General features: G+C 43.8%; 1 protein-coding gene across 16 annotated transcripts in view; it reads left to right on the forward strand.

Annotated features, from left to right (window-relative positions):
* FAM13A (family with sequence similarity 13 member A) overlaps positions 1-11,637 on the forward strand; it is a 134,278-nt gene extending 122,641 nt beyond the window's left edge. For 15 of the 16 annotated variants that reach the window (XM_075090865.1, XM_075090862.1, XM_075090859.1 and 12 more), the window contains 5 exons: positions 905-1,000; positions 2,574-2,657; positions 6,585-6,781; positions 7,463-7,564; positions 8,547-11,637. In XM_075090865.1, the coding sequence (XP_074946966.1) occupies positions 905-1,000; positions 2,574-2,657; positions 6,585-6,781; positions 7,463-7,564; positions 8,547-8,673 (606 nt within the window). In that variant the 3' untranslated portion in view covers positions 8,674-11,637. The remainder of the gene's footprint in view (positions 1-904; positions 1,001-2,573; positions 2,658-6,584; positions 6,782-7,462; positions 7,565-8,546) is intronic. The other variant, XM_075090858.1, reaches the window with a different exon arrangement.
* Positions 11,638-12,285: the final 648 nt, after the last annotated feature.

Below are 12,285 nucleotides of genomic sequence, written 5' to 3' on the forward strand. Positions count from 1 at the left end.
GACCTTTGCTTTCCCACGCTAGCTACTGTCTGTTAGGTCTTCCCTTCTCCTGCACTGTCAGTACTACTGAGATTTTTGGCTTAGCTTGGATCTGAAAGAAAAACAAAAATGAGCACTCGCAGTTTGCAACATTCTCAAACTGAGGAGGGAGCGCGACATGCAGCTAGGAGGAGTAGACTTAGGGGCAGAGCAACGTGAGGAAGGCTTGGGGTGGGCATCACAGCACTATTCTGTCTTCTGTAGTCCACACAGCCCTGACATCTTCATTCTTTCTCAGCTCTGTGGTAACTTCTCCCAAGCAAGGCTGCTGGGAGGAGGGGTGGAGGGGAAGGTTAGGGGGTGTAAAAGATGAAGAACTCCTGGCTTGGGAAGGAAATTAGGAGGAGTAGCAAAGCCAGAAAGTCAGCTTTTGTGAAATCTGTAGTTTAACTTACGCTGGGAAAGTCTCCTTTCATTGCAGTATCCAGTGATTGCAGCTCCCTTTTCTTTTTCTGGGTCATAAACACTGCCTCTGAGGTCCCAGCCACAAGAATAAGGGTGGGAAACCTCATGCTTTGCCTTACAATGGTAGACATGATTACAAGCACAGGCTGCTGCCTCTGTGGGTCATATTGTGCTGTGGGTGTAGGATACCTGAGTTGGTCATTTAAACCACCTGTCTCATACAGCCATGTTACAAGACACTCCACAGCTTGGGTGCTGCTTCAGCTGGCACCCAGGACAGGAGATGTAATGATGTACGTGAGCGCTTGCATTACCAGTTTCAGGGCTAATGCTGCTAACCTGTCATGCTCATTAAATTCCCTGCAAGCCCCCTCTGACTAACAGCGGTCACAGGCACATGCATTATGGAGTGGAATATCTGCTGCAGGCTTCATGGGTCTCACTCCTTTTTCCTTTTCAGGTTACCAAAAATGAACGGCAGGTGATGAAACCATTGTATGACAGGTATCGCTTGGTCAAGCAGATCCTCTCCAGAGCCAACACCATCCCTATCATTGTGAGTAAAGCATTCTTTTAGGGGCTATTTCTTTGGTTTCGGGCTGAGGAAACTCAGCATACACTTTTGCATACAACACAATCACTAAGGCCAAGTCCCACCCTCCCTTATCACTCAAAGACCAAGAAAATGAGTGAATCAGTGACACACCATATACTGAAGGTAGGCAAAGCTGGTCAAGGGAGTCTAGTGCCCACCCATGAGCCATGGGGCACATCTCACCTTGTGTTGGTTCTCTTCTTTCCATTGGGCTGCTGCTGTTACTTCATCATCTTGCGTTTGGCTACAGCCCCACTTCCCTTTCTTTACCAGTCCACTCTGAGCTGTAGGTCTTCCAAGCTGCTTGGTTACACGGGATTGTATGTCAGGAACACAGACTCGCATGGGTCCCACAGGAGATACCAGTCTCTTTGGCTGAGAGAAAGGGCCAACAGTCTCCTGACACTTCATTTGTGTTAAAGAAATCCAGCAAGTGGTGGATATACCCTCATTTGAGGTGGTGCTTTGGCAAGGAGGCACTGCCGCCAGCAAGGAATCCTGTGCACTCCCCTAGGGAGAAAATGCACTATCTCAAATTTTAGACAACTTGTGTAGGCCACTTCTTAAAAATCATTTGATCTAAAAAATATATGCAGAATACTTCTAGCCTGTCTGTGGAAAGAAAATTGTTTTGTGATGTTCCTGTTTACTCTGTCATGTATGATCCTTTACTTATTTTTGCTGTTCCCAAGCAGCGCTCGTGTCCTGGCAGCTTTTCGTATACCGCCAGTGACGTGAATGGACTTGCACAGCATTACTCAGTGCGGTCACACTGAAGTTGGGATTTTTTTTTTCTGCAAATAGTGGGAGGTGGTCCTGCATTTAAAATAAGAACGCATTCCTCCTTGAAATTTGCAAAGCACTCCCCAAAATGTGTGCTGTGAAGATGGTGCTGGCAATCAGAAGGAAGAAACAGTGTAGCTGTGCATGGACAGTTTAATGCAAAGCTCTCAAAAGAGAGCTCAGGTCCTGTTTAGACGCACAACTGAAATTGTACCGTGGCTAGGAGAGGAGTGACAAGACTGGCTTTCCTTAGCCCCTCTAGTGAGAACAGTGAGAGGTTCGTGCAGGGGCAGGATGCATTTGAAAATCCATCTCTACATCATTAGGCATTGCAGTGGGAAATCAGGCTCCTGGAAAGCAAGCCTGGAGAGGCTAGCTGGACTTACACTGTAGCTCTGGAGAGCCAACCAAATGTTGTGTGTGCGTCTGGGCCTGGGGCTGGGGATTATTTTCTTGCAGCCTTTACTTTGTAGCTCCTGGGCAGCTAGTATTTAAGCATCTAAGCTTTTTTTTCCCTTTTTTTTCCTTCTTAAAACTGTTTGGCAGTGATGTTCCTTGCTAAGCAACATCTGGAGAGAAAACAGCCCAATGTTCAGGGGGTTTGCTGGGCATGTTTTTCTTTAAGAAGTAGATTTCTCCTGGTGATCCAGCAGTGAGCTGAGAGTGAATGTGTGGGTGAGAATGAGCTGAGAGCAGGTGGTGGAGGAGAAAGGGGTTCATAATGTAACGTACTTGTTAACACCTGTCACAGGGTTCCCCCTCCAGCAAGCGGAGAAGCCCTTTGCTGCAGCCAATTATCGAGGGCGAAACAGCTTCCTTCTTCAAGGAGATAAAGGTGAAGACCTCCAGCTGCTAACTAATTGCTCAGTTTGCATCAATTTTCCCCTTATACCAATGAAAGAAAATGATTGATATTTTCTCCATCAGTGTTGATTTTTTTGCAGTGTCCTTCTGAAAAATCAGTAGCTGCTTTAAGCCTCACCAGTTCTGATCAAATTCTTCCCTTGTAGATAAGACTACAGTATTTCCTTGGCTTTGCATTCTTTCTCATCCTTCTCCTTCCCCCTCCACCTGCACATAATATATTTTATTTTGCTTTAAAACAAAAAAATCACTATTATCTTTGTATGTTGCTTTTTTTCTTTCTTTCCTCCTTTATTTTAATGACACTAACTTGTTTTGCGGTAGTTTGTCTCACTCCAAAGCTCTGTGGCTTGCACACAGCACTGTGGCAGGAATGAGCTCTCACAAAACTAACTCTCACACGTGGAGCCAAACAGGGCACTTACGGGATCCATACCTATTCCCATTCACGTGCTTATTTTACCCAGGGCTCTTTGTCACCACCTTGTGAATGGTATTTCTAAGCAAGTCACATGAGGATGGAAGTAAGAACAACACAGTTCTGCTAGTTAACGCTTGGTCAGATTTGGATGCCAGGATCGTTGTGTTTCTTTCTCGTGCTGCTGTGGGGTAGTAGTTCTTGGTGGTGAAGACTGCTATGATAATGGGGCTGCCTTCCTCTGAAAAGAGGGGAGTCCAACGGTTGACCAGGGCATGCAGCGTGGAGCTGGGCCCTGGCTTGCTTTTGTTAACCTTGCAACATAACAGGGAAAAATGTGCTTCGGCATTCTTGGGTCACCTGTTATCCAGCCAGGGTTTGGTTAATGGTATAAATACTGCAAACCTAGACATCCAAGGTGGTTTGATTATTAGACAATTACAGTAGATTGTATGTTATTGGAGTATTCAAGGCACATATTCATTAAAACCAGATTGCAGACTGAACATGTTAATCTGCTGTTTGGAGGCTGGCTATTCATCATTGAGCTCTCAGTATTTTCTAGATAACAGCTGGATTAAATCTGCAGTATCAAATCTGGGTATTTTTGGGTTTTTTTTCTTTTAGTGTGACCTCTATTTTTCACCTATGTTTGCACCCAGAGTCAAAACTTACAGCTGTCAATTATGGTGATCTCTGACCAGCATGGCTGGTGCTGCACCAGGGCAGCATCACACCAGGTCAGCAGTGTCTTGCAGGGAATACAAACCTTGAGAGGCTTCTGACTGAAGATCAGGGTGACAGCCTTAAGCCCATTAACACTTACATGCCTATTAACACTTAAATGGGGCCCTGTGAAGCTGCTGTGGTCAAAAGGTCCCAAAACTCTCAGGTGATTTGATTTTTGGTTTGTTCTTTGTGTTGTGTTTTGGGGTTTTTTTTAAGAATTTGGGAGAGTATTGAAAGGTGATTTGAGCTGAAGCCTTACCCAAACATTTGCGTACAATATCTTAAATATTGTCTGCATTGGAAAAAACCATTGGGAAGCTTGCATGCTGGGAGTGCTAATGATGGGATAATCTGGAGATTTTATATTTGTAACTGTAGAAAATTTAAATGCTTCATGATTGCCTCCAAATCCAAGCAAGTGCAAGCCAAATCGATCTAGTCAATGAAGATCATTCTGGTCTGAGGTATAAATGCCAGTGCAGGTTTAAAATAAAATTCCCATGTGACACTTGCTTAAAGCGAAGGCTTTAGATGGCCATTTCCATTCAAGTTCTCGCCAAGAATCCTTTTAATTAGCCCCTTCATTTTAAACAGCGAAATGCTTTAAGAGGTCTTGTGACAGCCAGATGTAATGTTTTGGCACTGAGGTCTAAACAAGTGAAATTTCTACGCTTTCTTTTCCTCCCATGGGCTTCCACTGGCAGGAGGCTTGCTCCTGAGCTCCGGGCCAGAGTAATCCTTGCTGGCGTGGGCAGCGTGCTGGTGCCCTGGAGTGAAGCAAGTGAGACAAAGCTCATGGGTGTCGATGGGGGAGAGACTGCTGCCAGATTTACAGATTCAAGTTGCACTTTGCATTCATCCTCGGCAGCAGTTTGTCACACTGCTTATGAAATTTGTCTCTTTACTTTCTCCCTAGAAGGAGAATTCAGAAGCAACTTGCTCTCCCAGGAAAGGGCACAGGAGCTCCTCCTTTGGTGCCAGAGAGATTCCCTTAAAATAAAGTGTACCATTTTTATTGTTTAGATTGACTTAGCAAATCCTCCTCCATGCCGCAGCAGGATTGGTGTTCTCCTGCTTCAGTCCTAGTTGCCCGTACCCGGCAGGGCAGGACAGCATGCTTGTGGGACTGGTAAATGGCAGTGAGTGATGGTCTCCCTTCCCCAGCACAGCCTGAAGTTGTTTGCAGGATTTAAGGACAATACGCAACTGCTGTTTCATTACTTCTGTTTAAGCTATATAATTTATGTCTGGAGAAACAGTCTTACCTAAATATTGCTTTAACTTTTGTAAGTTCCCAGCAGATTTTCCTGAGGTGTTTTCAAACTTCTCTGTATCTTTTATCATCACTGTTACTCAAAGTTTCTCTCCAGTTAATCTTTTTTTCATCTTCAAGCCTCCATCTAGGTTATAATTCTCAGCCTGTGGCTTTGCATTGCATTTTCATGGCCTAGAGCTTTAACATAAAAAGAAGACTCTGGGTAAACTCTGATTTCATGTAAATCTATGCATTTTTAAATCATTGACTTTGAGTATTTAATGGGACTATGCCAGGTCCTACTGTTATTTTCTCCCCTTTTGCTTGAAATGTGGGAGCAATCTCTTCGGAATAATTGAACTATTCACAAGGAATCACATGAATAAAAGTAAAGAAAATGGCTTATTTTGATCCCAGTGCAAAGTTTTTTTTTTTTTTTGCATACACTTGAAGACTTCAGTGATATTAGCCCTCAAAAGCCTTTAAAGATATGCAAGTGCTTAGATCCTTCCTGGCTGAAGTTATGTGGTTGTAAAATAAATATATATCTATCTATACATAAGAGACTTACTGACCATGCTGGCATTTATTACCTTCCTCTAATGCTCATGCATCATTCCTTATATTAAGGTTGAAAATTACCTTCTAGAAATGTCTCTGTGAGTAAGAGAAAACTGGGCTCTGTTCCCTGAAAATCCAAATGATTTCTGGGCAGTGTCGCAGGACAAGCCCTACATTTGAGAACGCTGTGAATTAGCAAGTACCAAGTGCAGCAGAGTCTTCCAAATCTTGTGCCTATAAATTTGCAAGAAATGTGAATGTAACCAGTTCATCTGTGTAGTTTGGGGAAATCGCATTCAGCGGAGTGTTTCCACTGCAATTTTTAGTGTCTTCCAGCTAAATGGTACAGAGCTGATGTTGGGAACACGTTAGCAACAGCAGTCCTTTTACAGTCAGTCACATCCCACGTTCGGGGCATTGAAAGACTGATCTGAGCTCATTGATATCGCTGTACGAGCATTTGAGGCCTTGAATTTAGCCATTAGAGAGAGCTGTTGAGCTGCATCTATTGAGAGAATATTTTGCATTTTAACCTGGCAATCGGTACGCTGCCGGGTGTGTTTGTAGAGCCTGGCATGTATGGTTTACACAGTGTGCATAATGGCTGTGTGTGGTTTTATTTACATCAGAATACATAAATGAAAGAAATCAACAGGTTGCAAAGAACCCTAGGTATTTTTTCAGCCAGTGTTGTTTCCTTGGGTCTCGTGAACCAATCTGAGTTGGTGGTCACAGTTTCTCTGACATGCTTTGGGTATAGGGTGTGTCGCTGGTGGTCTTCTGGTGTCCTGTATTGCTTAGCAATTAAAGTGCTTGCTCTGCCTATCCACTTTTCATGTGTGTTCCCCAGTGCATGTGGTGAAAGGAGGTACCTGTTTCTGAGAAGGGAAGCAGTAACCTATTCTGTTATGGGGGTGCTCTGTCCCTCTCTGTAGGAGGAAGAGGAGGGTTCTGAGGAAGACAGCAACGTGAAGCCAGATTTCACAATTACCATGAAAACAGATTTCAATGTGCGTAGCTTCTTGGATCAACTAGAAGATGATGCCGATGGCTTTGTTTCCCCAGTGGATGATAAGATGCCATCTCGGAGCAATCAGGATATGGGGCTTTCAAATCTCCATGAAGCATCCATGTAAGTTGACTTCACAGGCAACTTCCAAAAGTCATTTCTTGCTAAGATAACATTTTATTTGTCAGAAAAGTGTCTAGATTTTTTTTTCCACTTATGATCTGAGTCAGAAGTTTTTGCACTTTATTTTAAAATGCAATAGACCCTCATATAAAAGGTTTTGGGAAGAAACTACCTTGTCTTGATACTGTTATTTACCTTCTGCATCTTCGGATTCTAGCACTAAATAGTAGCTCACCTTCACCAGTGGCAAGCCTTTATCATAGAAACAACCCTGTACTCTACAAAGTTTCCAGGTTTTGGAGAGGTCAAGTTGAACTAGCTTTGCTAGTTTCAAGCACCCTGGTCTGATGCAAACACATGTAGGTCGTAGCCTTAAGTCACGACCATTGAATCTTGATCCTGTAAAAGTCACCAAAACCAGACCTATCTTTAGCAAGTAAGTTTCACAGAAGTGAGTGGTGAATCATGAAATGCACACTTCACCTCCTTAGACGCTTCTGCTTGAGTGTACGATCATTTTGCTGAACTAAATTCAGAGGGGTTTTTGTTGCAAGTAACATCAGGTTGCCAGAGCTGCTTGCAGGAGCAACTCCACTGCTTGGCTTATGTACAGCCATACATATGTTTCCTGTTATAATTGTGTACATACATATAATATCTTTTTATATTTAAACCCAACAGCCCTGAACTCTTAGAGCAGCTCCAAGAAGTCAGGGAAGAGAAAAAGCGAATCAGAAAAAAATTGAGAGACTTTGAAGATAATTTTTTCCGACAAAATGGAAGGTAATAATTTCTCAGCTGTCTCTCTGTCCTTCAGCTACTTTTAATCTGTTCAGCATCTACAAAAACCTCCAAATATGGAAAGTTACCTGAATTCACTATTACATGTTTCTTCATCGTCATCAGTGTTTTTACCCATATCCATTACAGTTGCCCATTAAAATGAATTACTTCCACCCCTCCAAAAGAATTTCAGGGACCACAGTCTCTTTGAAAACTTTATCTTAGCACAAGCAGTGGGAACCAAAGTACAGATTGTAAAACTCCAGCTGCCTCTAGCGCAGCTGACAGGAATGATGGCAGTGTTTCTCCGTGATAGAATAATTGGGTTTTTTCCTCATGGCAGAATTCAGACACCAGTTTAACAAGTGTTTCTGCTTTAGTGTAGCTGGGTTTATAGTTTTCAAAAAAGTTCCTCATTAATGAGCTGATAGAATGTTTTCATGTATTTATACTCTTAAATTATCTTGTTATTTTCTTGCCACCAGCCATCATCCTTAGAGGTTCCAGTAAAATCACTGAAAACTTTAAAGTTTCATGTAAGCTAAGAGAAATCTGATCAGATATCATCTTCCTTTTCACAAGTGTGCCTGTTCATGTAAGCGATGTGGTGCCAAGCCGGGAGAAGCTGTATCTCATTTTGCCATGCCAGCAGGCTGACATTCAGATGGCTCCTGAAATGTTTTTCAACTCTTTTATAGAGGCTGGCAATTTCAGAGAAGCAGGGCATGCTTCAAATAAGGTTTTGCATTTGGATCCATGAGATTGTGTTCAGCCTCAATATACAAGTGTCCCACGCTTTGTTGGAGCAGTTTGTTTGCCCCTCTTTCCCCCCCCACCCTCAAAGGATAAAAGTTTTGGTTTTGTTTCCTGACGGGGAGTGGAGAAGAGCTGCTTTGTAGGTCTTGTTGGGGGACAGAGGGAGGCTGCTGAGGGAAGACTTCCTGTTAGAAAAATCCTCATGATCTGCTTTCACTCCCACTAGGAACGTGCAGAAGGAAGACCGCACTCCCATGGCTGAAGAATACAATGAATACAAGCAGATTAAGGCCAAGCTGAGGCTGCTGGAGGTCCTGATCAGTAAAAGAGATATTAGCTCCAAGATCATGTAAAGGAGGAGATTGGTTTTGCCAGTAAACAAAAAGGAGAGAACACCAAATGGACAAATGCATGAAGTGGATGCAGTGGGAGCCTGGCTGAGGAGAGCTGAGGAGCTCCCTGGGAACTGAAGGGCCATTCCCAGAAGCGGGAGGGGGAGGAAAGGTGGCTTTCCATCACTCTACACTTGCTGTTGCCCACTCTTTCTCCAGGCCTGATGCCCAAAATGGAGTTTGCCAGTGTAGGAGACGTGACACTGCACTCAGTGACCTCACTGAAGGGATCCTTCTGGTTTGATTTGCTTACAGATCCTGTAATATTTAAGAATATCAAAGCCAGCCATGCTGTTCTTTTTTTCCCAGGATATCACAGCAAGAGGCAAAGTAGGATGGATAGTGATTAAATCGTCAAATAGCTTCTCCTTTAGTTTAACAGACAGGTGCCCTGACTGATCTCACATGAAGGCACAGGTCAGATAGTGCCAAGACTGTTCTCTTGTAGCTACAGTAAAATTTGCTCAGACTTTTGACCTGACTGTGTGGAGTCCAGCATCTTCTGTTGCTCTAAATAAATGCTGTAAGAATCTCCCAGTTATCACCCAGAGCTGGTGTGAGTTGCAGTTTTGCCTAGGCTTGAGTTGGGTTTTCTTCCCACTTTTTGATGACCCGTTCAACTGATGTAGAAGAAAGTGCTTGCGTCTGTCTGGGATAGCAAAGAAAATGAGCCGTGCAGCAAGGTTCTTGCCAGCTTGTTCCACTTGGAAGGTGATACTGTAATATTATGACCATGTTTAGGCAACTAGGAGGAAAAGAGGTTTTAAAAGCTTTAAATCAGAATCCCTTGGGATTTTGGTAGCTCATAGGTTAAACGTCTGGCATCGGGTATCTGGAAGACCCACCCCATGAGTATGTGTGCGTCATCATCTGGTACAGACCTAAGGGTCCAAGCTGAACAGTCTTTGCATGTGTCATACATACTCCCAAGCCTGAATTTTGTTCTTTCTATATACACCATCAGTCACACTACATGGGCTGCAGGAATAACACTGTGATGGTGGCAGCAGAGGATGGTCTTTTCTTCCCGGTGTGCATTGGTGGTATATCAGCGGAGGGGATGCTGCAGGGAACTGAAAGCCTAGAGCCACACCCTGCCTATAGAAAGGGCCCGTGCCTCAGGTGCAGGTTTTGATAATTCAACATTTTCAAATTTGCTTATGACTTTCAGAAAAAAAAAGTCCTGAGACACCTGATTCACGTGCTTGTGTCAGGCAGATGCTGCCTGAAGGAGTGAAAGGCAGCGAGTTCAGAACATACCAAGTAGCCGAGGGCTTACAGTTCTGCAGTCTTGGGCCACCTGGGCTCGCTCTCCCGCTCCAGAGGCTTGTGTGCACCAACTCGCTCTCCCTGAGCCAGGGCTCGACCCTGATGTCTCAGGGAGAGCATTTCTGTAATGCTTTCTTCTGCATTGATCCCCCAGGGAGCTCATGTGCAGAAGCCAAATGGCTGAGATAGAATGCAGTGCCAGTTATTGTAGCCGGGCCTCGCCCAAGTCACGCCGAAGGAGGCAAGAAGAGGACCCCCAGAACAACTTCTCTCCCTTCCTTCCTTATACGGGCAAGCGGGCTCACAGAGAGATGTATTTGGATTGCGGTACTTATACAGGAAGTGGAAGGGGCTAAGTCTGTGCTATGTTAATTCTTGCCAAAACTGATGCTGAGGGTGTTTTGGTCTCTTCAGGATCCTATAAGCACTTCAAAAGGCAACCTTTTTCCACTGGGTTTGCACATGCTGTTGCTACTTGGGATGGGTAAGGCAGTGATGTGCGTGCATTAGTGAAAGCACTTCGGAGGGGGACTCCCAGGTTGTTTGGTTTTGGATTGGTTTTTTATTACTGGTTGCAGAATTGCCTATCCCATATAAAATCAGTGAAGACTGAATTCCATATTGCCAAAGAGTCCAGAGGACTTGCGTGCTGACCTGGGTCTTGGCTTTTCAGAGACGCTGAGTTTCCATCACTTGAAAGATGTGGGGCTCTGCCTCTGCAAAACTGATCCATGGAGCATGTTAACTGGCCTGAAAAAATGGGCTCAAAAACTGCTTTTGAAGATGTTTGACTGGAAGGGAGGCCTGACCAGGGTAAGCCCTTGTCTGAACACAGGGCAGCCCTGGAAAACAGAGCTGTGCCTTTGTCCTTCAGCCTGCGCCTATGGGCTCTTCCTCTCAGAGTCCATAGTGAGTTTTACCTGATTATTTTAGATATTTTAGATACAGCAGCTGAGCCAAACTGGCTGCGGTGTCACTCTGCTGGTAGAAACGTTGGATGAGAAAGGTGTTGGGTTACGACAAAGTCCTTAGCGGTGGCTCAGTTTGGTATGGTTCAGGCCCAGTTCAGCAAAGCAAAAGCATGCACGGGGAGCACGTGCCTCAGGCTAGGTCTGCATTTGGGATTTTGCTGAATTACAATGGACTGAAGCTTCAGTGCTTTGCTGAATCTGGGCCTGGACATCTTTATTAGGGACAAGAGAAGCAGTTTCTGCCCTTTCTTCATAGTCATACATTTTCCCAGTGGGCCAAGGCTTCCCAGGAGTATGTTTTCTCTGCTTATTTTTAAAAGCCTGTTTGCACTGTGTACTGATAAATTACCTGTTTTGCTGGGTTCTGCCCCTGACAAATCTTGATTAAATGATATGTAGGGAACAGTTCATTTTATTTTTAAACTGATGAGATTGTAGCATTTTCTGATGCTTAGTTACTGCTGTTTACATGGTATATTGCTAGAATTTCAGATAGTTTATATGAAATGTAAGTACAATTATGCACTTTAGAGAGTTTATATTTTTGAACTTTGAAAGCTAAAAGTTACAAAACCTGTTAACTGAGATTGTACATTAAAAGAAAAAAAAAAACATGCCTAGCCCTCTCTCTTTTTAAACTGTTCTTTTCAAGTCTTTCCCTGTGGCAAAAAAAAAAAAAAGGGGGGGGGGAACCACCAGCAAACCCATACAAACCATCATCTGCCTAGTTGCAAAGGGAACTGCTAGGAAAGACCATCCTAGAGAACTGAATTTTTAAATTCCAGTCCTGGAAAGACACGTACAAATGCTCAGCTTTCTGTCCAGGGTTTGCAGATGCTGTGACTCCCCGCTCCCAAGCCTGCGCAGGAGCAGGGCTCCAAGACCTGAACACTAAAATGTTGTCTTTGTATCTCCAACAGATGATCTGACTTCCCACTAACCACAAATAGCCAGAAGCGGTGTTTGTCCTGTCACACTCCTCTAAGTCAGTCCAAGCAACACCTGTGTGTTTTGTTTGATGATTTGTCTCTGCCAACATCAATGACTATTGACTGGAGAACATTAAATACAAGACCATGTTTTTAAAAGGTGTGAAGTACTGTACAAAAATCTACTTTATGTGATATAAATAACTTGTTAGTATCTAAGACGACCTGTTCCCATGTCACCAGAACAACCTCTCTGCTGTAGGATGGCAGTACGGTCTGTTGGGCTTCCCATCCACTGGGGCCATTTCAGACACGCATGTCTGTGTGTTACCACATTGTGGTATAATAAATCTTTGCGGGTTTTGTTTTTTTTTTTTCAATTATGACAATGAATGGGTTGTGGG

Source organism: Phalacrocorax aristotelis, chromosome 4, assembly GCF_949628215.1.
Source record: "Phalacrocorax aristotelis chromosome 4, bGulAri2.1, whole genome shotgun sequence".
Lineage (NCBI taxonomy): Eukaryota > Metazoa > Chordata > Aves > Suliformes > Phalacrocoracidae > Phalacrocorax > Phalacrocorax aristotelis.